Consider the following 26,885-nt stretch of genomic DNA (forward strand, 5'->3'; position numbering starts at 1 on the left):
CTTCCTGGCCTCCTGCACGCTGAGGCTTAGGGACTTAGTGAGCTACAGCTTGGTGGTTTGGATTTCTGTAGGTGTTGGTGTTGGGTGGGTTGTGGTTTTAGTTTTTTTTTCCCTCTAATTTTTTCCCTGCTCTTCACGTTTATCTCCTGTGCAGCTGTTTGATTGCTTTTGAACCAGTAAGCAGGAGGTGGTTGGAAAACTGAATGGCTGAAATGGGGTTCACAGAAAGCAACAGATGTGAGAGCAGCCTTTCAAAGTTTCCAAGAAGAGGTGTGGGGGGGAAGTGGCATTCCTAAACAGTTACTGTTGGCTTATTCTTTGGGTAGGATTGATAAATTGAGAAGTAATAAAAATTTGAGTACAAGTCCTCTGCAAGTGAATTTGGGAGAGCAAAAATTGAATACTCTGCTTATTCAAGGGTTTAATATTATTTAGAAGGGGGAGAACAGCTGTGTTGGTCTATGTATACTATTATTCTTCCTGGCTTGTTTTCTTGCGTGGAAAACCCCCCCTTTTTTCTCACTTCTAATGAAGAGAGTAAGTAGAATTTAATACATTAGGTATATTTTAAATGTCAAATGTGTAGTTTAAAATAGATTTTTTTTCTGGCAGTCTGAGCAGAACAGCAATAAAGAAAACAAATTCTGACTTTGTCAGTGCTGTTTTCTGAAGCAACTTGCCTTGTTGGCATAGTCTTAATTTGCTGTTTGTTGTTGGTTTTTTGTTTGTTTTTTTTTTTAATTTCCTGGCATGCAGTTAAAAATAGTTACGAGTTTTAAAAAGGCAAGTAGTAAGTGTTAGAGGAATATGTAATTTCAAGTTTAGATACATTCTCTAGAGCTCTTGAATGTATGTCACTAAAGTTTGTAAATAGCATGATTAAAGCCATATTTATAACAAACAATGTCATCTATTGGTAAGTGTTTGAGCCCTTCAAAGATGGTGAATATTGTCTTGCCTTCAGTGTAGTCTTGTTTGCTGAAGTGTCTGTAGTTCTTTCTTTCTCCAACAAGTGGTAGTGGTTGGAATATATTTGTAGTTGGTTTGTAATAGTGCAGGGCTGTTCTCTTGCTTTGCCTATTTTGTGCACCATTGTGGTGATGATTTGTGTTTGTGTACGGAGGGACTATATTCTCTCACATGGTAGCAGCAGAAGTGATCTAGTGAATCATAGCTTTTCCTTAATTACTCTTAATATTCTCTGACTTCTTGTCAACTCTGGGCAATTTATAGAATTGTGGGAGTAGTGTTTTTGGCAGGGCCTAGGAAGTGTTGAAGTTACAGTAGGATTCAGACAATGATGTTGGCATGGTTTGTGTTAAAAGAATTGACTGTTGATGTATCCACCTGTATTCAAATTTGCTGCTTACTGAAGAGCTTTGACAGTTTTCTTATGGGGAAACTTCTAACTTCTAAACTGGTTACACTTCTTGCTTCTAAAACTTCTACTTTATATTTCTTGTTCTCTGTCAGCAGCTGCAGGTTGCAATGAATTTGTAGCTCAACAAGTAATCATGGTTACTAGTCAGTCATTTAGAAACTGGTTTATGATTTTTTTTTTAATGTGAGATAGAATGCTGGCCTTTTAGCTGCTTATTTAGAGGAAAGAAGAGTAATAGTCTTGAAGGTAAGGTCTCATTAGTAATTACTTACCAGAATTGTAAGTAAAAGCTTCCATTGTTGCTGTGTTCCGTAAGGCCATGCTTGGTTTCTCCATCAAGTCTTGCTTCATACATCCCTTTAAACTTGCAAGTTTAGCTCCTTGCAGATTTTGCATACTTTTTAATTGAAGAATTGTTTAAAACAATTGGTTTTAATGGAGACTCAGTGAACACTTAAAAGTTACTTAGTTGTTTCTCACTTTCAAAATAGGAACCAAAGGCTTTTAGTAAATTTAACTGTATTTAGGGCAAAAATAAATAGAAGTTAATGTATCTTAGATGCTAGTCCTGGCTCCTTCTCAGGAGGAAGTTGGCTAAAAGCAATGTTAAGGAAGCTAGGCTTCAAGGAATGAGTAGGAAAGTAAAATTTATAGAAAAGAGCTTTGCACATAAAACATATATGGGCTTCAGTGCTTCTTGTTTTTTTACGAATGTCTGATGATATTTGAACTGTAGCGAAATGACTGAGGTATATTTTATTGAAAATTAAATTATAATAAAAAAATCTAGTGCCTAAACTGACTTTGCAGGAGTTGTTCTTTATTTTAGCCAATTGATCCCATTCTTGCCTCTCTTTTGTTAGCCAAAAGGATGGACCTTCAAGTACATGTGTGCATAACTTGACATGCTGTTCCTCAGATACAAAGATGTTTTCCATGCAGAGGTCTAAAAGAACAAAGAAACAGGAAGTTCCCTTTCAAAGTTTTTTACTGTAGTCCTTCAGTCATTGCAGCTCTGAAGAGCTCTCACAGTCTTTTGTGCAAAAGCATTCTATCTGGTTCTCTTCCCCATGGAAGGACATCTCTATGGTTTCTTGAAGGTTGTTAAATTGCAGTCAGATATGAACTTGTTTGATAAAGGACCATCTTTAGGCAGACAGGAGATAGTGTCTGCAAAAGCACTGTAGTTTATCTCCTCAGCTAGCACACTGGGACAATGCTTGGCAGATGGTAAACCACACTGGACTTCAAAGGTAATTAAAAACCTTGAACTGTCCTTGGAAATTAGCAGAATTCAGTTGAATTTGGTCAGTGATTTCAAAATGTTATTTATGACTTTAAGCAATGATTTCAATACTTAGTGGATCACTACAAAAATTCTAACCAAGTACCTCCCTAAAACACCTTATATATTAGATTATTACATATATGAACTTTCTGCTTCAGGTTTCTGCTTTCAGGTGTTTTGGAGCCGTCAACACTCCAGCTAGCATTTTAAGAGTGTGGAGATGACTTTTAAAAAATGTGTATTTGTTAAAAGATACTACAGGAAACTTTCTGATAGCTTAAGATATACACAATATAAAATATTAAGACCATTTCAATCTTTGAATCAACCTTTAAGAGCTAGTGAGTATGAAATTAAATGGAAGCTGATGAAAGCTAGTCGTGATATTCCTGACTATTATAAGGTGATAGAACATGAAAAAAACAGGAATATGTGTAACTAGGGACTTTTTCCTCAGACTTCAGCAGAAATCAGTGACATGAACTCGTAAAGTAAAATATGGAGATGAAGCTTATAGGAAAAGTATGCCTGAGCCCTAAAGCAGGATTTTTATCTTGTCAGGAATTTTAACAGGTTGATTGACCTGCTGCCTCTCCTGCATGGGTTGCTGATTGAGTCAGTTCATTTTTTTTTTTTCATACATTAGAATGCTATTAACTTTTCTTGAAGCACACAGGAGACTGGGTCCATGAAATGCTGTATGACAGGTTTGGAAACCACATACACAGCCCCAATTATCTGAGACTTTTTAGTATGTGGAATAGTGTAAGGATTACTTCCTGTATCCTGAAAGTTCCCGCTTCTTTCTTTTCAGGAAGAGAAGAAAGAGGAGAGAACATACATAAAGTAGTGTTTGTGTAAGACTTGCAGTTATTTTCACTTTGTCATGTGATAATAATTGAGGTAGTATTTTGGGTAATAAGGATATGTGTAACTTTTTTCTCAGGGAAATGAATATCTGTATTAATCTAATTCAGTGTGTGCAGCAAAATACCTTTTTGAAAGAAATCTGAATATTCTTTCTTAGACAAATACTGTTGGTCAAATACACAAGTATGTGGTGGTAACACTTACTGAGATGCTGCACAATACCTTGGAATTTTTAGGGAAAGGGGTTTATATGATTGCAAATAATGTGGGGATACTGCAGCGTGTCTTCATTTCATATGCTCTTCCACCTCACTATTACTTGGAGTAACTCAAAAATCTAGAGGCTCTGCTTGGTAATAAAATGCTGTGATTGGCAGCTATTTAAAGATGCTAAACATGAAGTTGAGATACTGAATTTTTTGTGTTTTGGCACATATAAGCCAATGATATATAAATATATCTTTGCAGTAGCTTAAAGTACTTAGTAGATAGGTCTGTGCCTTGCCTGATGATTGCTCAGATGGATGAGAATTGCTGATAGTTGAGTTGTGCTCATTGGAAATGGCATCAGAGAAGAGAGTCTTCATTAGTAAAGACTTGTCTCCCTCGCACTTTCTTAGAAGGTATCTATGTGGTCTGAGGCAGGCAGAGGTAAATGAACTCTTCCTGTGCTCTTGATCTGTTGGCAAGCCAGAACCATTATAGCTGGAGCCTGAATTGAATATACCTGGTTTAGAGCTGGTCAATGTCTGCTCAGTTTCCAGTGTCCTCTTGCAAAGGTTTAAAAAAGTCTGTGTCTGCCTGCTCGTCTCCAGGTCTGGCCATCTTCAGTGGAAAGTGTTGGTGCCTCTGGGAATAGGCCAGGAGCAGCATTTCTTTTCAAAGTCTGATTAATTGACAGGTTCTTGAGTGAGTTCCTTCTGAGGAAAAAACACACATTTTTTTAAAATGGGTTGCTGCTGGTTTTGATCACACATTAATAAAAATTAATAATGGCTTGATCATTTTGATGGTGCTCTTGATTATTTGGCATGCTTCCCAGGCAATGTAGGTTATGCTTCATACTCAAATATAACTGAGAAATGCTGGGAATAAAAGGGAAACCAATCATCTTGGCATACTTGAAAAAACTGTGTGAGGTCAGCTTAGCAAAGAATACTGTAAACTGCGGGCTTCCAGCCTGAGCTGGATAGCTGAAGGGATGGAGAGCCTGCTCGCCAGGTCTGATATATACTAGGAGCAGAGCCTTAGGCTTGATCTGTCTGCATAGCTGCTGCCAGTGAGAGTGCAGCAAAGGAGGGCTCCAGGTGCAGCTTCACAAGGTGTGAGAGCTTCAGCGAGAAGGCAGAACAGAGTGGAAATGTGTATGTGTAGTGAGAGGATAGTGGCAAAAGTCCTGTCTTGTGTAGTTTTATTCAGCGCTGTAAACTAAGATTTTTTGGGATGGGCACTGTGGTTATCTGACTGTCCTTGTTACTGCTACAAACAGCTGAGCACATGACTGATCTTTTTCCAAAATAATGAAGAGTAGCAAATGGGGAAGGACCCGTCATAACTGAAGTGCAATCTAGCCAAAGGTGAGGCACTGCTACAGGCTGGTGCACATATTGCTTGTTAAATAATGACCAGTATTGTAAAGAAATATTAGTTTAGGAAAGGCTTGAGGAGACTGTTCAAAAATATGAAGAAGAGATTAAAAATTTGGTGCTGGTTTTCTTGAATCTTTCCAGAAGGCTGTGTTAAGCAAAGTTGCATTTGTAAAGCAGGGAGTTGTTAAAACAAATGGTCTCACAGTTCTTCCTGTGTTTCCAGGTGTTGCTGATACCCAGTGAAAGTACATGCTTTCATTCGTACTGAATTTATTCTCACTTTGTACAGCTTGATAGCTCTGAGCCTCAGTTTCTCTGAAGAGGCTGGAGTGAAGCCTGTGCATGTGTTGATAGGAATACCAGTGTGTTGCTGCTAGAAAGGTTTTCTTCTTTTCAGGCCCATTAAGTTACTTGTCAAAGAACTCTGAAACCTGGCATTGAGTGTAAATTGTGAAAATAACGTTGGTGAAATGTTGAAGTATGTAAATTCTGTTACTTTGCCCTTTTCAGGGAAATGATTAATGAACTGATAGCTAAATGCCTTAATGTCTGAAGTCCAGGAGTCTTCACTGATGCTGACAATAAAAGAGAGCTAGCTTTGGATTTTTAGGAAACCCTGTAAAAGCCTGGTGAAATAGATAAAAGCTTGAATAGTTAGTCATTAGATGAGAAGTATTTTCTTTCCACCCCCACCCCCCTGCCTTTTAGCTTGGCTCTGTGTGACTGCAGTGGATGTTTTTCCCCAGATGAATTCTTCATGTGTTTTCGATGCAAACTTCACTGTGAGCCTTTTTATCTTCAAACGTTTGCTGTTTGCAGCTGTACGTTTTGCTCGCTCTGTGTTCATGATTTCAAGTAGTTGACTAGGAATACTTTTTTGGGTACTAATTCTCTGAATACATTCTGAGGGAACATCTGCTTTTAGAAATGGTAGTATTGTTAGATACATTGTTCTGATTTATCTGCTGTCTTGCATGGTTTTCTTGACCTTACTTTTTCTTGCTCTTCTTCACATGATTGGTTTCTACAAACTTTACACTATTTTTTTCATGTGTAGTGATGTGTTGGTGAATGAATGTTAGTAAGATTCTTGACTTCCATCCCCCACTTAGCCCCTTGCTTCAGCTGTCAACGTGGAATATGGCCCTCATAAGGTCTAAGCCAGGCTCAGCTTTTTGCCTTGTGTCTTCCTGGTTATTTTACTTTCTAAAGAGATAAAAGTTGATGGTATAATTTCTCTTCCTGGTTGTATTGCATAGGGTATTGCTCCGAATCACTGCTTTTCTAATATTCATGTGTAAGAGCCCTAGAATGGGCGACTTCTAACACCTGCTGTGTATGGCACCATGTTTGCTGTGTTGGCACTGACTCTTTCTGCCGGCATTTATATTTGGAAAAGTTGCATTACTTGTCATATTTAAAGCAGGCTAAAGCCTTTAAGAAAGTAGTCAGTTGCGAGATGCATGAGTTACCTTTATCATAATGATGTTTTCTTCAAAGTAGAGCTGCAATGTTTTATTTCATAGCTGTACAGAATAAAGGAATTCTGAGTGAAATATTAATTCATGTATTCAACTTGAGATTTTGAAAGCAAGTTTTACTTCTTTCTTTTATGAAAGATGGTGTTAAATGCTAGCATTGGAAGTTATTAAATTACTAACTTCAAAAGATGATGTTTTGCGTTTTGGTTTGTTTGGTGGTATTTACTACTTCTCCCCTACTCTGTTTTTGTTTACTTTTGGTTAAAATGCTGTACTGATGTGCCTGAGCTTTCCTGTCCGGCAGTCACTTAACCCTTTGGAGCCTCAGGCTGCGCCAGGGGAGGTTCAGGCTGGATGTTAGAAAAAAGTTCTATACAGAAAGAGTGATTGCCCATTGGAATGGGCTGCCTGGGGAGGTGGTGGAGTCGCCATCACTGGAGGTTTTTAGGAGAAGACTTGACGGGGTGCTTGGTGCCGTGGGTTAGTTGTTTGGGCGGTGTTGGATTGGTTGATGGGTTGGACGCGATGATCTTGAAGGTCTCTTCCAACCTGGTTTATTCTATGTATTCTTTCTGATGCCGGTGCTAGGGCCTTACTCTTCTGAGCTCTGGGTTGTATCCCTGTGTCTGAAGATTTCTAGCAAACTCTGTTAGTGTTTCCAGAACAAATGGTAAACATATGGAAACTTTTTTGCAGTCCTGTAGTAGAGCTCTCAAGCGTTAGGTTGCTGGTGGAGAGGAAGTACCACTGCTCGGCCCTGACCTGCAGTGTTCGTCTTGTTTTCTGAAGGCATGTGTCTTCCTTTCAATAGCATGTGAAAATAATGTTCTGGTGGACTTGATGGGGGGGGGGGGGGGGCAGGGAAGTTCATTGTAGCATTGTATGTAAATAAAGGCTTCTACTGTAGCAATCCGTTACTCAGACTATATGCTGTGCTCTAGATAAATGCATACTGTGCTGAGATGGAGTTACTTTTCACAGCTTAAATTCTTCTTTAGATAGATTCTACTGCATAATTGTGACAGTGATTGAGCAATCGAGAGTCTTGAGAAAGTCAGCAAGGCTCAAAATAAATAGCTGGCAGGAGCAGCACTTCAAAGGAAGTTCCTCTTCAACCTTGGTTTTGGCAATTTTTAACCTGTTGCTAGGAAGCTAGCTTGTCCTTTCAGATCCATCTAGATTTTTTCCTAGGTTGGGCCAGGGAAGAACTGAACTTTGTTGTGCATCACTGTAGGTCAAAGCCTCTTAGGCTTTAAGTTGCTGAAGGAAGCTCTAGTGAGGGGTTTGTTAGCAAATACTTCCAGAAGCTGTATTTCTTTCTTCTGTGACCTGTGAATCTCTTAAGCTGCATTACCCCATAACACTGATCCAGAAGATCATGATCAGCCCCAGTTAACCTCCTCATTCCTGGATCTGCAGTTTCCCCAACTGTTTTTGCAGAACTGTCTTCTACTCTGTTAGCACCTCTTGCTTTTCCTCCAGAACTCCTCTCAAACCCCAGGTTTGTCTGGGTTTGCAGTGTGATCAGGGGTCCTACACCAAGGACACTTGGCGTAAGGGTGAACTGAAGAGGAAGTAGGGAAGGAGAACAGCTGACAGCATGAGACTTCAATGGAAGACATTTATGAGCTGTTGTAAACTCTTTCTGACCTTTTTACTCTGCACTATGACTACAGGATCTCTTGCTTTGGTGTAGATTCAAAATGTGATGACCCTGCTCCTCTGTCCTGCCACTGTAGGGGTTAGTGAATGTGAGCAGTGAGTGGTCTGGAATGTTTACACTGATGTACCACTCTGAGTTCCATCAGTAAAAGCAGTTGACTGTTGCTGTATTTTTCTACAGTTTCTGTGCCGTTATTAGTTTATTAAGATGTTTTAAAATAAGCTTTTATTTCTGTTTGTTTTTGTAATGGGAAGTCTGAGCCGTTCCTGGATCCTGTGGTATTTCTGTACTGCAGAAATGAGCTCTGTGAGTATGCATCAGGAATTCTTCCGAATATCTTTGTAGATTAGCATCATACTTGCATGTTACTACTTCTATATGTGTTGCTGTTGATGCTTGTGTTGCTTCTGAAAGCCTTGAGTGTTCTGGAGAAGTAGATAATCTCAATGTTCAATACAGCAGGCTTACTGAAGAAAGGTATTGGAAGAAGACAACTGTTGCATCCTTTTCTTTTTGTCATCGCAGGTGGCGACAGACAAGGTTGCAGGGAAGCTGAGCTCTACTCTCTCATGGGTGAAGAACACTGTATCGCACACCGTCAGTCAAATGGCCAGTCAGGTGGCAAGTCCATCCGCCTCGTTACACACTACATCTTCTTCTACCACTCTGTCTACACCGGCATTATCACCATCCTCACCAACACAGCTGAGTCCAGATGACTTAGAATTACTTGCTAAACTTGAGGAACAGAACAGGTGAATGGAAAACCTTTTGTTCTTTAAACTATCGTAATGAGACTAAAATTGTTTTTATTGCAATTTCAACACAGAGGCTGTTAATGGAGGGCTGAGGTGAAACTTCATGCTACATTTCAGTTTCAAAGCCACATGGTTTAAGAACTCCTGTGCTTTTGCTGTGGTTTTTGTGCGAACTCCAAAAGGTGTTTTTTCTTTCCTGGTTTTACAAGAGTGTTTATAGCTGCATTTAATCCTAGGAAATTGCACTGGAGCTATGTGATTTTCAGTATGCAGTTTAAAATAGAGTATCTCAGGGGTGAGACTTTCATATGACCTCCTCACCATCTTTGACCAAACCTGTAATTTCTGTTACCTTTTTGAAATCTTAAGACTTCTGAATTCCATTTGCTTTATTTTTTCCCTTTTACCCAGGTCCTGCTTTCCACTATATAGCACACTGTTTTAGAGACAGAACAGCGTTCACCCATCTTCTAGCTGCTACACTAACGGTGGCAGATGCATAATGTCTTAATTTTGTGAAAAGTAAATTCCTGATAAATCCTTTCTATTAATTTTTGCATTTTTCTTTTCTATACTAAGCAACAGTGTTCTTGGCAGCCTTTCTGTATGTGTTTATCTGCACCTTCTACAGTACAAGATGCAACTTTCACTTTGATCAATTGCTATTGATGTGCACAGTGATTACACATTGACAGTCTAATAAATAAAGCTGGATCATGTGATTTCTTAATTCTCAATTTCCAGAACCCATAATTATTTGCACTTCTGAGGCAGGACTTTTAAGTCAGCTGGCCTTTTACAAAATTTGGTTATATCTGGCAAGTGTGAAAGGTTGACTGTATGTTGACTAGTTTGTGATGGGCTAGGTGGCAAGGAGAACAGGTTTTAGATTTAACAGATAGCTGCAGGGCTTTAATACCTACTGAAGATTGCTATCCCCTGTGCTGTAGTGAAATGCAGAGTTTGGTGGTTTAGCTCAAACTAGCTTCTGTTCCAGCTTCTGCTGGTGTGCTGGACTTTGCACTGAGGGAGTTAAGGTACTCACTCCTTGTTTGTTTTTTCCTTTTCCCCTCTCATGTTTATACACTGCAGCCTACTAGCTACAGAACTTCAGGAAATTTGTGTTTGTCTAATTCTTTAGAAGGCTGCTATTCAGAAAGATAATTTGGATTTAGTCTGAGGCATTACACTTTGTTCTAGACTTAGTGACTGATTTCTATTTGAAAAGTAGTAACACCTGTTCTTTGGAGTACTTGTCTGTGTTGGAGCATCACGTCTACATCTAGAGCCCTCGTCTCATTAAGCCCTGCAGTTATAGTGGGTTACTTACTGAAAGCAGAATGTGAGCTTGAGCTTGATAGGTTTTCTTTTTCAGCTTTATTCATTTAGTAAATAAACTGGCAAATTGGTCTGTTTAAATTTAATTTTTTCTAGTTCAATCCCACTTTTTCTTGTTAGATGCTACCCTTTAATACAGACACTTTGTGCTCATGGGCTGGGTACATTGTAGTTTCAGAACAGTTCAAATCTGCCTTTTTGTACAATAGCACTTTGTTGAGAAGGAATTGTACTCTGAACACAGGGCACTAACTATTCTTGTTTCTGCTTACTGGAAGAATTACTGCTGATGGGTATATTTTAAGTTTTCTTTTTCATTGCTGGCTTTTATGTCAAGAAGAGTATGAGTTAGTTCAATACCTAGAAATAAGAACTCTGTATCAAGCTATGTCTTGTAACATTCTGTAGTCTAATTACGCTGAAACGCCTCTCAGAATAATGTTGCAGCACAGTCCAGAGTCCTGGTGGAGCTGTTGGCCATTAGTAAATCATTTATAAAGTTTTCAGTGAAAGAAAACAGTGACTAAATGCCACGGAACTTGTTATTTACTGTAAAAAGAACTTCCCATTTTCAAATCTAAGGAAAATGAATGTATCCAGGTAAGGTCCTATTACAGAAACTTAGTCTAACTTCTATAGAAAACTGTGAAAACTGAAAGTGACTGGTTAGAACCTTGTTTTGTTAATTGTAATGTTTGTTCTCTACATGTTTTTCCTTTGATTACTTTGAATTTGATCCATAGCACTATCTTAGATTGAGAGGAATAGAATATAATAGAATGGAATAGACCAGGTTGGAAGAGGAGTTCTGAACTGTGAATTTTCATTATGGATCAGTGTAGGCCAGATTGGTAAACATGGAAAGTATTTTGGTTTTTACATTTTTCCTCAAAACAATATTTTTTTTGCATTCCATTAACATGGACTAAATTAAAATTTGCCTTGAAAAAGTGTTATTTTTATTTCTTTTTTTTTTTTTTTTCCTAAACACACTGCTGTTTAACTTCCTTCTAAGCAAAATACTACTGCAGAGATAGTGCTTGTTGTCTTCATGAATTAAATTACTTTTCTCCTTAACTTTCCTAAATGCCAGTAGGTAAACACTGTCAATGGGAAAAGCTGGTATAAACATATCTCTGCTGTAACAGGCAGCTCAAATATTGCAGATTTGTATACAATCTTGGGTACAATACAACATGGGTTATTAAGTATCTAAACCCTAACCTGACATTACTGATGTGCTGAAGGGGTTAGCTTTTGTGAGGATGCATTGAGAAGTTATTCAACCAGATCACTGGTTCACACATGTTGGAAGCTGTGGAAGTTAAAGCGCAAATGAAACTTGTGATACAGCAAAACACTTCCTCAAATTAACCTGAACTCTTGCTCTTGGGTAAAGTTGTCTTAAAGTCTTCTTCCTGCTTATGGGGCTGAGTATGAGTTGTGGATAAACAAAGCAGGCCTTTTTGCCCGGTATCCCCGAACCCTTGCAAAACTGATGATTGTAGCACCCAGCTAGAAGGGAAGTCTCTTCAACTTGTATAGCACTTGACACATCTTTATGTATACCTTGCTGCCTGGTAACCCCAGGAGTTCTCTGAAATCCATACTTTAATTACATATTCATTAGCTATCCTAACCACTTTTGTTGCCTTGTCCTCATTCTTTAGGTCTGAGATTTTTTTCCCCCTTGTGTTTGTGAAACACTGTGGTGATTTTTGTGAACAGTTGTGAGCAAATGTCAGGTATTTTAAAATTGCTCCTGCTTTTAATTATTCTGCCTGTATTTACATTGTCAATTAAAAAAGAATAATCATGTGGACTTCTAGGAGGTTAATTATTTTTGTCTTTCTTTGGCATTACTGTCTGTTTTGCCATGCTTTGACATTTGATGCTATCACTGAGGATATTTAACTTCCTTATATTCTCATTGTCACAGTGGCTGTGGGTATTTTGTTGCTAGTAAAATCAGAGCACTCTTACTGGTATTTATACCTCAAAACCAAAACAAAACTTGCACATCTTCCTATCAGGGCTGTTAATACAAAGTTGATGAATGCATAAGAGAGTTAGGCTTGCAATGTTTCTGTACTTTCTCTAATTTGATATCTTTATGAATTAGGATCCAGTTCATGGAACCACAAAACACTTGTATTAATCTCTCTTCTCGTAGTGTTGTTGATGTATGATGTGATTATTTTTATCCATTTCCTCAAATGTTGCAATGTGAGCTATTCTGGCTTCAGAAATACTTGAGATCTCAAGAAGAAACTATAACATTGGTCAGTTCATCTTTTCAAAACTAGTACAAATGGATGTTGAGAAATTGTTCCACTGAACGTTTAGATGCATTCTTTGTAAAGAGGTTGGAATAACTGACTTCTAAGCAAACGACTAATAGTTCGGTCCTGTGATTCTTTGAACTTAAATTTGGGTTTTGTGTGCTTTCTTTGCAGACTCTTGGAAACAGATAGCAAATCTTTGCGATCAGTAAATGGGTCAAGAAGAAATAGTGGATCTTCTCTTGTGTCTAGTTCATCAGCTTCTAGCAATCTCAGCCATCTTGAAGAAGACTCATGGATCCTGTGGGGGAGAATCGTGAATGAATGGGAAGATGTACGGAAAAAGAAAGAAAAGCAAGTTAAGGTTGTAGTTGGATGCTAATTTTTAGAATGTATTTGTAATGTGATTGAAAGGATAGTTTTATCTTTTTGTTGGTATTATTTTAAAAAAATAAATGTATAATCTATAGTTCCAGATGAATCCATCCTGTTTCTAAGCCATAGAGCTTCTGATCTAACTGCTACCGGACTTTGGTAACAGTTTTTCCCAGCAAATGTTTCTTATCAGAAACCAGATGCCTTTATTGTGTCTTGAATACTAAAGCTTTGTCTACCTCCGTTTCCAAAATGAAATTAATGAAAACCCACTTAAAGGCATCTGCTAGCTGGATGCTATGATGATTGTCCACTGAGAAGCTATTGTTTTAAAGCATTCTTACTAGAAAAGGTGGCAATTCCACTGTGTGACACTGAGTTCACCTTTTTATGCATGCCAAGTGTTTTGACCCCACAAAGCAGAAAAACTCATAGTTTTAAAATCCAGTATGGATTGGACAACTTTGGAGTAATGTGTCCAGCCTGGGTGAGTTGTGGGCACATATAGAAATGGAATTCGATTACACTGAACTCAAAGAACGAGCATCTGGGGCATTCAAACATATCTGTGTTTCAGAGGCAACAAGTAGAGCAGTGTGGGAATTTTTGTTTGTAGGCAAGTCTGTTCTGCTTTGGTATTTTATTGGCTCTAGTCTGAAGTTTTATGTGCAGAATACAAATTTCAAAGTCTTTTGAGCGGTTTGAAATGTGTGTGTATGAATAGTTTGTGGGAAGGCAGAACAATGGGCTAAAGTAAAGTATCTTTTATGTGAAGCAGTTGTGAAGAGAGAACATGACTTGAGAGAAAACAAGGGAAGAAAATGAATTCAAGACTTCCTGCTTGCATAGGGAAAGCAGTTTCTGGAAAGGTGTTCCCAAAAGGCCATGAAAAGAAGGCCACATGAACCTGGCAAGAGAAAGAAGTGAGATGGTAATAAGTAGATCTGGTTGGATAGAGTTAATCTGAACTGCCTGCATTTGAACATTTTAAAGTGCCACCAGTATTACTTGTTTTTTTACAGCTGGCCAAGTATATTATGAGGAGTATTTGACGAACTTTCAGTAAATAATTTTATTGCCAGTGATGTTTCCTTTACCAGTCGAGTAATTCTCAGTATTTTTTGGTTCTTGTTTTGTTTGTGGGAAGTCAGCCTGAACTGTCATTCTGCATTTACAATGGGATACCAGAACATCTATACCTATTTCCTGAGTGTGCCAGTAGGTATGACTTTAGCAGCACAGGTATCTTACTGTCTTGGCTGTAAAAGCTGCTCTTAAGTTGTTAGATATTTGGTAAGTTTGGAGGGTGGTGTGGTGTGTGTGTTTGTGCTTTGGGTTTTTTGTTGTTTCGTTTTAAAGTTTTAGACATAAGTGTATATACAAGCCTTCCTGCATAGGTGATGTGTTCCATCCCTGTCTCTCTTGATCCACATTACAACTAATTTTCTATTTATGGAGGTATTCTGGAGGTTAACTGAAGTCCTGCTTTCCAATTTGTGTAATACTCTGTAGAACAGCATTGGTTTAGTTCTTCTTAGTAGGTTCAGTTCCCTGCTGTTCCTTTAGGAACGTTGGAGGCATTAACCCTGTTACTCTGTCAAGTAAGTGCTTGGTAACTTAAAGCAAGAATCCACTTTCGAATGCTTTGTTATTAGTAGCCCTTGAGGCTTTAGATGACTGATCTACAATCTGACAGCATGTTGTTGACAAATGATAGCTAAAGATAGATGCGGAAACCTGATGTGTTAGTGGTGTTGTCTTGGAGCTGGCAATCTTTTAGGAAATAACACAGGCTGTCTTAGTTGTTGTATATGGCAGAAATAGGGAGAGGCATTACTAGGATGGTGCTGAAGAAGATATTGGAAAATTGAGGTCATTTATGCAGAACTCCCACAGTAGAGGTCAAGATTGACTAAAACAGAGCTGGAAAGCAAAAGTCTCTTTAAAAGTTACTGCTGTTGTGTTAATCAATCTTACTGTTTGGAGAAGTTGCGAGAAATATTTGGAACAAGCAGGAAAAAGAGGAACTTTTGCAGAATAGAAGACTATTCTGGCTTCAGGAAAAAATACTAGTGAAAAAACTGTTTCTTAGGCAGAATATTTTATAACAGTTCTTCAGGTATAGAAAACTATTAAAGGAACCCTCTTGTCTTGAAGAGGGTTTTTCTAGGTCAATTGCACAATGTACCTCTAAGTCTATAAACTTCCTGAATTTCTCGGTTTTCAACTCATGCAACAAGAATACTTTCTGCTTGTGCTTTCTGAAAAGGCATTTATCAGGTTCTTCATTCTATTTTTTGTTGGAATGCTTAGCCAATGGTCTTTCCTAAAAATAAATAAATAAATTTATTTTGTTCAGTAGATTTAAACTTAAGTTGGTCCAGTGTCTGAAACTAGGTTTAAGTGCTTTCTTGAAAGAGAACTTGGAAATACTGGCACACCAGAGAAATTAGACACAATTTGTCAAGTCTGTCAAATGACTTCTGTTAGTTGTACTGTGCAATTACTATTTTGTATTTTTTTAATTGCAATTTGCTGTGCTGTAATTAGTTGCACTTTTATTATTTACCTGTCTTGGAAATAATTTGTAATTGTTGAGTTCTATCTTAAGCATTACAATTCTAATTAAAGGTGTTATCTTCAGCTATCTTTCGTGAAATATAAAAATAACTATATTAAATGATGACTAATGCGAGTTCTTGTTTAAAATTACTTGAATATTCAATTTTCAAGCAGCTTACTACTAATAGCATTAAGTATTTCAGCCATGAAAAAATTTTTCGGTCTCCTTACTTCTGTTAGCTAACCATCTATCACGCTGAAGTTGAGGTTTACACATTATAAACTGTATGACTGGTTTGTGACATGGTGGAAACGTTTTCTGGAGTTTCAGGGAATTTGATTGTGGAATTGCTTTGCTCTTTAGGCTTATTTATGTTTTCAGGAAAGAAAAATTAATTTTTGTCTTTTTTTATTGTTTTGTGCTCTAGGAGCTTGTTCGAAAAGGGATACCTCATCATTTCAGAGCAATTGTTTGGCAGCTTTTGTGCAGTGCTCAAAGCATGCCAATTAAGGATCAGTATTCAGAGCTTTTGAAAATGACATCTCCTTGTGAGAAATTAATAAGAAGGGACATTGCCAGAACATACCCTGAGCATGATTTTTTTAAAGAAAAAGACAGCCTTGGACAGGAGGTCTTGTTTAATGTGATGAAGGTAAGTCAGTATTTTAGCCCTTGAAAAAAACGCAAGAATGTGCATAACAGTTTAGAAAGTAATGAAAGCAGTGAATTTGTATCAGTTGCATGTGTTTGAGTTTTTTAAACCTGCTCTAACTTCGTATCAATGAAATTCCGGTTTCAAACATGGCTTTTAAATACATAGCGTTCCTATGGCTGATGGTTCTGATTTGTAAGAGATTTAGAAACCTTACAAAGTTTGCCTTAAAACAAAGTCGTGTGCTTGAAGTAAATTAAATGGTATAAACCAGATCTAGCATTCAGCTTGAAAGTGTTTCTCCACCTGCAAATGGTTGTAGCAAATGGTGGGTCCAAGCAAATGTACAGCTGCTACAGTGCCCAAGCATAGAATTAAAATGCCATCATAAAATTGAGTTTGCATTTTTGTCTTCATTGTACTAGAGCTTAAATTTAGAAAGGCAGACTTTTCTGTACAATGTAGATTCATGTTGGCAGGCTTCCAAATTTTAGTAACCCCCCCCTAATTCTAAAATCAAGATACAACCTGCATGAAGATCACTGCATTTCCTCCATCTGTAATTAAAACTCTGACAGAAGTTTATGAAAACTGTTGTTTCTTTGTCTGGTCAATCTCCTGTTAAGGTAATAATCTTGTGCAGTTCATATGCCAGCTGTCTCATCTTTTGGCCAGTTTCTGTAGTTGAAAAGTGCATGCGTGCTGGTTGCCTTTTTCCTTCTTTGTTTTGTTTTTATTTTGTTGCTTTTTAAGGTATGCCTTAGTTTTAGCTTTGTATGCTATCAGACAGCAGAGTCCATGTCCTGTTGTAATAGAAGGAGCAAGTAGAATATTTGACTAAAACTTCTGAATAAAATGTCTGTCCTTGGTGGATTTGGGAGAGGAAGCATAAGTTGCAATGCTTCATGCTCTTATTTTGCTTACTTTTTATTGATCATGAGGTTTTAATTGCTGAGAGCCTTGAAACTTCATTTCCCAGGCTTATTCTTTGGTGGATCGTGAAGTTGGATACTGTCAAGGAAGTGCTTTTATAGTTGGATTACTGCTTATGCAGGTAAACATGATACTAAAAATATGTGAACCTTTAAAATCCCTTCTAGAATGAGTGGTGGTTTATGGGGAGTCTTGTAATAGTTTTCTCTTGTTATACTTTTGACAATGGAATTACCAAGGGCAGCTGCTTGCTCTGCAAATCAAAAGATACTTATTCTCTGTGGTTTTATTGGCCAAGAAGATACTATCTTTGACTGGGAGAATACCTTTATTTCTCTTGCAAGCTATTGTGGTGAATGTTGTTTTAACTATTAACAGACTTATTGTTTCAATCCCATCACACCGCATCTCTTCAGAGTTCAAATAGAACTTTTGCAGTTGATGTGATTCATCTTAAAGCTGCCTTTAAATTGCTGGATTCTGTTTTATGACAAGGTGAGGTGTATTGCAAGAAACTTGCAGAGCTCCATTTCAGTTTAGGAATCACTTGATAGAATCCACTATACATAGAAGTTCATTACAGTACTTGATTATAGATCCCTAAAAAACACCTCCCTCCCCCCCCAACTAAACCCAAAACAACAAACCAAAAAAACCAACAAAACTCCCCAAATCAACCAAGCAAAGAACAACCCCAAAACATCTCCTGGCCTCTGAAATTCCAGTACTCAAAACGGCCACCAAAACCTACCAAACAAAAACCCAACAACCGTAAAGCAAACCCAGAACCACCTCACCACATGCACACACACAAATTCCCCAAAAGTAAATCCTCCCAGACACTTACTTTGACCTATCTTTACAATTGTTCAGAGATTTTACTGTCCTTTTTTGTTTTTCATATAGATGCCAGAAGAAGAGGCGTTCTGTGTGTTTGTTAAATTAATGCAAGATTACAGACTACGAGAGCTCTTCAAACCAAGCATGGCTGAACTGGGCCTTTGTATGTACCAGTTTGAATGCATGATACAGGTACATACAAAATGTATCAAACTTTCCCTTCAATAGCTATTAATTAGGAACTTGGGAATTGGAGTTCAAGAGCAGACACATTTGTTGGTAATAGGCTGTTATCTGGACAGTAACTAGTTTCAGAACATCAGAAATAAATGCACATGGCTGGCTGGTCTACTTTTTTAACCTATGGCAGTGACTGCCTTTAAACAGTGAACAATGAGATTTTGTATTGCTGCAGTTTAAGCATATGAATGTCTCCTTTCTGAAAGTCAATGTCTTCATCGTCAGTTAATAGTTAGTTTATAGCTGTTTGAAAATACAGAAACTTATCTGTAGCATTATGTACCTTTTTTCCTGGTCAGGCTGATAAACCCACAAACTTGTCTCCTGATCCAGTTCCTAATGTAATGATCGGGGGTGGAACATTGTGTAGCAAATAAGACATAGATCTTTAGATCTTTCCAGTTCTCTTTGTAGCCTACTCTTGACTTAAGCATTTACAAGATTGCTACTATGATCTGGTAGTGTTTCTATTGTTGCAAGGCATTCTGTATTGGGACTTGTATTGCTTGGTTCCTGATAATGATGAGTAATATCTTTCCTGATCCTGTGTTACAAAGATGCTGTCTATACTAAATAGTAATTATTTTCTTCTTTTATTAAAAATGTGTCAAATACTACAACTCCTAACTGTTGGGGTTTTTTGTTTGTTTTTGTTTTTCTTTATTGTTTTTATTGTCTTTCTTCCTTCTCTTTTCCAGGAGCATCTTCCAGAGCTTTATGTGCACTTTCAGTCTCAGAGTTTCCACACTTCTATGTATGCGTCGTCATGGTTTCTAACTATATTTCTTACCACTTTTCCACTACCAATTGCAACAAGAATATTTGATATCTTCATGTCTGAGGTAACTACTCAATACTTACATGTTCTACTTTAACAGTAGCCATTGAAAAGCATTTATTTAGGTAGTGGTATAGATCCCATTATGACAGGCAAATCTCAACTAGTCTTGCTTTTTAGTCCTTATGCTTATCAGAAATTTTGTAGGGGACAGTGTTTGTGTATGTAGTTTGTCAAGGGAGGGAGAGTAAGTAAATGTAGATACTGTATGCAACTTTGTGCTCTAATCCTATTGAAGAATTTCCAGACCTGCAGTTCTGGATGCCATGCGTTAGCATCGCATAAAACAGGGACATCCATTTCTCAGTATTGTAGAAAGATTGAGTTGGAAAGTAATGCTGCTTTTGTCCAAAGTTAAAGCTCTATGGGAAAATGCAGGCCAAGAAGAGGGAATATTAGCATGTTTTATTGTCCAGATTGTGAAGACTAGCCAAAGAAATTTATGGAATAATTCAGTGTCCCTAACACAAAGACGTCTTGTTTTGGATTAGAGCTTTGTATAGTTGTAACTGGTGACAAACAAAAGCTTACATCCATTTGTGCTCTTTCTCAGCAATTGTCAAAGCTGGATCCTCTCAGGTTACTCTCACAAATGTCTAAGTTAGCATACATGAGCCAGATATTCTCTCATGTCTAATAGTTTAATTGCATTGCACTGTGCCTGAAATTTAAATGGATTTTTTGAGAAGTACCTGGGAGGCTTTGTACTACATACTTAAAATGTTTGATAAAGCTGACATAGCAAATGCCTGTAAGTTGAGTATTTATCTCAGCACTAGCCTTTCTGAGGGGGAGTCTGGCATTGGGACAAATAGCCAGGCTACTTGTCCTTGGGGCAAAATAAAACACCCAGAAACAATTTGTTGAGAGATTTTTTTCAGTAGGCCTTTTGCCTCTTTGAGAAACTGAGTGAGATTTGCAACATCAGTAAATCATAGGTTCACTCTGTTCTGTTGACAAAGCCATGAATAATTATTGGATACTTCTTCTGTTTTCAGGGTTTAGAGATAGTATTTCGAGTAGGTTTAGCAGTACTGCAGATGAATCAAGCAGAATTACTACAACTTGATATGGAAGGAATGTTACAGGTAAATCAATGTTACAGTAATTGTAGGAAATGTCTGAAATGTGTAATGTGTGTGTGTGTGTGTATTTCCTTGAAGCTATTAATTATATGTAATCTTTTGCTCTGATTGCTTTTAGCACTTTCAAAAGGTCATTCCACATCAGTTTGACAGTGGGCCAGACAAATTAATCCAAGCATCTTACCAAGTCAAATACAATGCAAAAAAGATGAAAAAGTAGGTATAACATTTTGAGAAAATTATACTATTTCTAAGCTTCTGAGCTACTGCTTGTTTAAAGCTAATTATTAAATATTTTAATTTTGTTTGTTTGTTTTACACTATACTCTGTAAGAAAACTCAAGCCATATTTGCTGGTTTTCCTAATGCTAATAAAGCTATATCTCATTTATAACAATAACTGTAAAAGCTTTTGAGGAAGGTGCAAGTTACAGGAATTATAGCACTTCTGTAAAAAAAAAGAAATCTGCACAGGAGGAGGGGTGTGTTTGTTTTGGGAAGGAGGGATTGTTCTGGTTTTTGAGGGTGAAGTAGGGAAAGAAGGTCAGACTTTACGATCTGGCCTAAATTCTTGAGACTTCAGTTCTCAGGAATTGCTAAGTATTCGCAATGCTACAGAGTGCGCATGTGGTCAAGGTTAGTGCTGTTTAAAATGTATAAATTGATAAAACTTTGTAATACCATTGATGGTTGTGAAAGAACTCATTTGGGATCTGAAATTCTGAGATTATTACTACTTCTTAATTTTAATGTTAATTCTTCTTTCTGCCTTTGGTAACTTGCCTTGCTAAGCCAAGCTGTGTGTACTGTGCTTTTCCAGGATTAACTTTGGTGATTCTCTGGTTGGTTGCAATGTGTTGTACATTCACTGTGCTTGCATTGCAGATTGTGCTAGGGTCTTTCTATTTGAATCTGCCAATCCTTCTGTCAGTGACCTATGATCAGTGCTGTAAAGTCAGCAGTCTTCTCTAAAACAGAAAAATAACAATATTTTCAAGAAAAACATTTTCTCTGGAAGCCAATATAAATGTATGTAGTTCAAAATCTTGCTATTCCAAGTCTAAACTTCCTTGGTTGCCTTCTGTAGAGGCATTGATTGCCTCAGGTTGCTTTTTTTGTTGTTGCTACCATTCTTGGTTAGGACAATTTTGTGGTTTTGTTTAAGATACTTGTCTAAAATCTTTTTGCATCTTTCTGTCTTCCAGGCTTTCAAGATGTGTTTCTTTTTGGCTGGATATACTGAATTAAATACTTCAGAATTACATTGAGTAGTTACTACACAGTAGCTCCAAATTATTGCTGCTGTAAATGTATTCAAGCAACCACCTGCACTTAAGAGTGCTGGTTCATACTCTGTAGCTATCTACAGATGTCTTTTGTGTTTAAATTTTATGTCTGGTCTAAATATTTACAGGAGTGTATTTCAAGTGGCCACTTAGAGGAAATACCAATAATCTGTAGATCTATTCTACTGTAATTTGTTTAGATATTACACTAACAATTAAGTTACCACCTATAGTTTTTCTAATTGTAATTTACTATTTCATATTTTTTAGGTTAGAGAAGGAATACACTACCATAAAGACAAAAGAAATGGAAGAACAAGTTGAAATTAAAGTAAGAGAGCTTCCACAAACTTTGTTTATGGGTTAGTTTTGTTCCTGGATGTGGGGCTACATACTTGATCTGTTTGTGTATCAGGACATCACAGAATCAACTAAGATCATCAAGTCCAACCTATCACACGACCCTATCTAACTAGACCAACTAGACCATGGCACTAAGTGCCTCATCCAGTCTGTTCTTAAACACCTCCAGGGACATGTAATTGAGGTCCTCAACATTTTTTTTTTTTTTTCTTTTAGTGTTCATATTTAGGATGTCTGCTCATAAAGGACACTGGTGAAAATGTTGAATCTTCTGGTGAACACTTAAGTCTTTGATGGAGACCAGTTTGTACTTAGTTTACATTCATTTACATTGTTTTCTGCTGACTAAAGGTTGATTAGGGCTGACTTCCTTTGCCAGAGATTCTGAATATGCTGGTTTAGATGTAGGTGTCCCATTTATGAGGTTTGTAAGACACATGTTAAGATAGTTTATCAGATTGCACATTTCTTACACATTGGACCAAGACTTGAGTGTCTTCTGTTTACAGACACTTTTTCTTTTAGACCTTCTGTAATTCATACCTAAGATAAAAAAAAAAAACCCACCCTGGAAGTGGAGTTTATTTTCCTTTTACTAACTGACCTACTTACTGTATGTACTTAATCAGTGCATCTCTTTGCTTTTGGGACAGAAATAGCCTTTGCTTCCTTTTCCTTTTTTTTCTCCCCTTTTCCACAGCATGGTGTTTGATCTGAATTTGCTTCCTTGTGTCATGTTTTTAGGCAGTTCCATGAGAGGGTCAAATCTTCTCTTGCTCTTCCCCCAAAACAACAACAAAAAAGGGCACAAAACCAAGAAACCAAAAGCAACCAACAAAACCCCCAACTCTCCCAACCAAACACAACAATCCAAAGCTGTTTCTAGACTCTGTTTTGGGACCACTTTTGACTTGTTCTCCTTTGCTAAGAAGCTCTGCTATTTTAGGGAGGTGGAAACAACAAGCACATTGAATCTGCTTCTTGGCCTGGCAGAATAAAGCATTACTGAACTGATATTCACAGCTCTACTCTTAGGAATACAAATCTCATATCTGAATGCTACCAAAATTTATAGGAAATGGCAGTGGTAAAATAGTAGTAGTAAAATAGTGGTAAAATAGTAGTAAAATTCTTCCCCACTGTTGAGATCTGAGGTAAATAGTTCTCAGTATAACCTTAAATGTTAAATAGTTGTTCATAATTTAATGTAAATTATTTGGAGGAACATGAGAGAAACCTTGTGGCTATCTCATCAGCCTGCCATAGTGCAGGGAGTGCACCTTCATGTCCTTTAAGCATGGAAGCCATGTCTAGCTTTGTTGGTACTTGATAGATTTGTCTTCATAATGTGTGGTTAAATCCTGTGGTTCACCTGCAGACACATTGCTTTCATCTAATGTAATACAGATCTTTTGTATTACACAGACCTTCTCGCTGTTTAAACTCCTCTCGTGGGTTAGGACATCATATAAAAGGATGTTAGAAAGGTCACAAATTTTTGTAATCATATTGATTTTTCATAGATGTGATGAGATAAAAATAGTCTTACCTTGCTTGGCTTTTATCAGACTTCCAGTTCATAACTTGAGAAATACAATTCTGAACTGTTTGCCTTCCAGAGGTTACGAACCGAAAACAGACTCCTTAAACAGCGCATTGAAACACTAGAAAAAGTAAGTATGTGGTGATTTTATTATATGAAATTGGAATCTCAAAACTGCAGCTTACTGCTTTTCCTGCTACTCTATGGTGTTTACTAATAGTGCTTACCCAAACAGCATGGCAATAACAAAGCAGTTAAACTTACTTAAGTAATACTTAAGGTTGTTATGTCTGGTTCTTAGTGAATATGAAATCAAACATTTTGATGTACCAAACCTCTATTGTACTCTTTCCATTTTGTATTAGAAGCATCTGTCCATAAGACTGTGTGAAATGGTGAACTGCTTGAGTGGAAAAGAGGTTATTATGAGAGTTGTCCTCAGTTTTCGAAACCTGAAGTTGCTGGTGTTTTTATGTAGGAGCAAAATGACAGACCTACCAATGACTGGAGAGAGATGTTGCTGAAAGCAGATCACTAGGAAATGAAGCAGCAGAGAGGTGGTGTTGCAGCATTCACATTCAGTACAGGAAATCTGATGCCGTTGGCTTTTGTATACCTTTGAATTTTTGCAGTAATTCTGGGTAAATGGTGGGGAGAGTATCTTTTGGACTTAATTCTCACAACATTATCCTGGAATAGAGTTGTGTTTTAGGCTTTTTTTGTAACTGGATATAACTTATAGCATGCGTGCTAACTCCTGTATATACAATGCCACCATGTAGTAGACACTGCTCTCCAGTGACCTCTCTGATGTTCTGGTCTCATGCTTCCTGTGACAGATTGCTCTAGAACAGTCTGCTCTAGAACAAGAACATTCTTGTCCATTCAGCCAGGAATAAAAACTGTCTTTTCACAAATGAAACTGAGTGCTCTTGTGAGTGCCAAATAGTAATTAATGTTTCAGGCAAAGAAAATTGTAAAGATTCAACTTAGAATACCATAAGTGAAAGATAATCTCTTACAGTTTCTTGGAAAAACAGTTTGTGTACAATTCTAATTAATTGATTTCTGAATGTATTTTGGAAGAATGCACACAATGAGGACATACTGTGAAAGTTGTGAACAAAAATACAATATTATAAACATATTTGTTTCTAGTACTGGAGTGCTGATTAAAATTAACTGAGGAGAGCAGTCTCTTTTTAAGAACTTTGAAGCTGTAGTGAGTCACTTCAATGCTCTTAGCAAATTGATAATAGTAAATATCTGGTTTATGCTTAATTTGTGGAGGCTTGAAATCAATTTGGTTTATTTATTAGGAAGTTCATCATGACATGCCAGATGCTAGTGCTTTTGCAAATTCCCTACTTACTCTGAAAATGAATTCTGAAAGTTTATTTCATTCTGACTGGAATTAGAATAATTCAAAATGGGAAAATATTATCTATTCATAAGAATTTCTGAAGATAGTTCTCACAGCATCTGAAAACCAGATCATAAAGTGTGAACAAACACACTCAGTTCTTCTGTTGGAAATTTATTTTTATTTTAAAGCATTTTTCCTCATCCTAACCTACATGGTTTAGTCATGATTTCCTTAGTGTACCTAAATGACAAATACACCTTCACTTCTAAGTAACAGCTTGTATAAACCAGGTTGAACTTCAGTTTTAGAAAAAGTTCCAAGGACAAAGATGGCCTGCAAATACCTGTGTCCTCTGTTGTAGAATCTGAAAACTGTATGCATTCAAGGAGGATAGAGTAGAAGTTTGTTGTGCAGCTAGGGGGGGAAATTTATTGCTTCTCACTATGCATAAATAAAAATAACACAGAATCACGGAAACATTCAGGTTGGAAAAGACCTTCAGGATCACCACGTCCAACTGATAACCCTACTCTACAAGGTTTGTTGTAGTAAGGGTGTAGGTGTTTGATCACCCTAGAGCATGGCTTCCAGGCCAAGATGTTAGCAGGTGAAGACCTTTATTACGTTACACAGCGAAGTTATATACTCCGTCAGTAGGCATATTTGTCACATCTTACTTGGTTATTTTCTACTGGTGTGCATGTAATTAAGGCATACAGTAGGTTAAAATAACAAAACAATATTCTAACACATCCAACCAAATTCTGCCAAGTTTCTCCCTTCAGTTACAAGATGCTTACATTCTTTTCTAAGTCAGAGACCAAACACAGCTGTTCCAAAGCTATCCAAAAACAACCCTTCTCCTACAAGGTTCACCCCTAAAACATATCCCCAAGCACCACATCCAAATGACCATTAAACACATCCAGGGTTGGTGATTCAACCACCTCCCTGGGCAGCCCATTCCAAAACCCAGCCAATCTTTCTTTGAAAATATTTTCCCCAATGTGCAGTCTAAACCTACCCAGTCACAACTTGAGATCATTCCCTCTTGTTCTGTCACTAAGTACCTGTGAGAAGAGACCAGCACCAGCCTCTCTACAGTGTCCTTTCAGGTAGTTGTAAAGAGTGATGAGGTTTCCCCTCAGCCTTCTCTTTTTCAAACTAAATATCCCCAGCTCCTTCAGTTGCTTTTCATAAGATTTATTCTCCGGATTTATCTTTCTTGCAAAACTTTGGCAAGGGAAGAGAAACTATGAACTGCCTGACAAAGTTCAGTATAACAAGAGTTATACTGAAGAGTTCAGTGTAACAAAATATTGGCTCTTGTAGTTGAAAGTTTCTACTTGTGTCTGCCAGTGTGCACCATATAAATTTTCTGCTTCATCTTCTGGGAAGCTTTAGTTCTGCATGAATGCCTCAGTGCTTAGTAGGAGTCCCATAGTACTCAAATGATGCCTTCCTTTATTGCTGTGGACAGACCATAGACCATGTCTTGAATCTATCTGCTAGATCATATCAGCTAATGTATCAGTAACTTTTTGTTAATTGGGGAAGCAAGCCATTTGGATAAAAACACCCAGTCTCCTGTACGTGCATTTTAAATGTTGCAGAAATTTGGCTTTGAGACCTTCTTGTAGAAAAGATGGACTGTGTTAAATCTGTACAGAAAAGACTGCTTCCTGAGATTTTTAGGCTGAATTGCCTTAATTTATATGAAGAGTTGTTGATTTTGCAAAATGAGTTTGTGCAGAAAATGGGTAGAATTTGCACATTTCCTTTCTCTCAGCTCTTGTCTGTGTTGTCACTAGTATCACTCTCTTTGGTTTTTTCTTTTTTTTTTTTTTCTCTTCCTTATTCCTATCTGAATTTTTCCTTTGTAGGAAAGTGCTTCCTTGGCAGATAGATTGATACAGGTATAGTCTTTTACTGTATGACTCTTCTTCCTGCTCTCTAAAAACCCCCAAGTGCTTTAATGCATGCATATTTGCATGCTGTACTCTATCCCTGCTTTGCTGATTTGGAATAAATGTAGAGCTAATCTCTTGCTAGAAACTTGTTTAATTTTATTTACTAAAAATACATAAACCCAATATCTGCACGTTTATAATACTTTTCCTAACCTACTATAATTTTTTTGGTAAGAATTCC

The 26,885-nt window shown here is 37.4% G+C and overlaps 1 protein-coding gene across 6 annotated transcripts in view; it reads left to right on the plus strand.

Annotated features, from left to right (window-relative positions):
- EVI5 (ecotropic viral integration site 5) overlaps nt 1-26,885 on the plus strand; it is a 75,095-nt gene that overhangs the window by 1,593 nt on the left and 46,617 nt on the right. For 3 of the 6 annotated variants that reach the window (XM_054165053.1, XM_054165055.1, XM_054165054.1), the window contains exons 2-13: nt 8,527-8,578; nt 8,798-9,027; nt 12,825-13,014; nt 16,016-16,240; nt 17,220-17,294; nt 18,080-18,205; nt 18,952-19,095; nt 20,090-20,179; nt 20,295-20,392; nt 21,733-21,793; nt 23,445-23,498; nt 26,618-26,650. In XM_054165053.1, the coding sequence (XP_054021028.1) occupies nt 8,570-8,578; nt 8,798-9,027; nt 12,825-13,014; nt 16,016-16,240; nt 17,220-17,294; nt 18,080-18,205; nt 18,952-19,095; nt 20,090-20,179; nt 20,295-20,392; nt 21,733-21,793; nt 23,445-23,498; nt 26,618-26,650 (1,335 nt within the window). In that variant the 5' untranslated portion in view covers nt 8,527-8,569. Of the gene's footprint in view, nt 1-8,526; nt 8,579-8,797; nt 9,028-12,824; nt 13,015-13,826; nt 13,957-16,015; nt 16,241-17,219; nt 17,295-18,079; nt 18,206-18,951; nt 19,096-20,089; nt 20,180-20,294; nt 20,393-21,732; nt 21,794-23,444; nt 23,499-26,617; nt 26,651-26,885 lie in introns of those variants that run through there. The other 3 variants (XM_054165058.1, XM_054165056.1, XM_054165057.1) reach the window with 3 other exon arrangements.

This window comes from Dryobates pubescens, chromosome 11, assembly GCF_014839835.1.
Source record: "Dryobates pubescens isolate bDryPub1 chromosome 11, bDryPub1.pri, whole genome shotgun sequence".
Classification (NCBI taxonomy): domain Eukaryota; kingdom Metazoa; phylum Chordata; class Aves; order Piciformes; family Picidae; genus Dryobates; species Dryobates pubescens.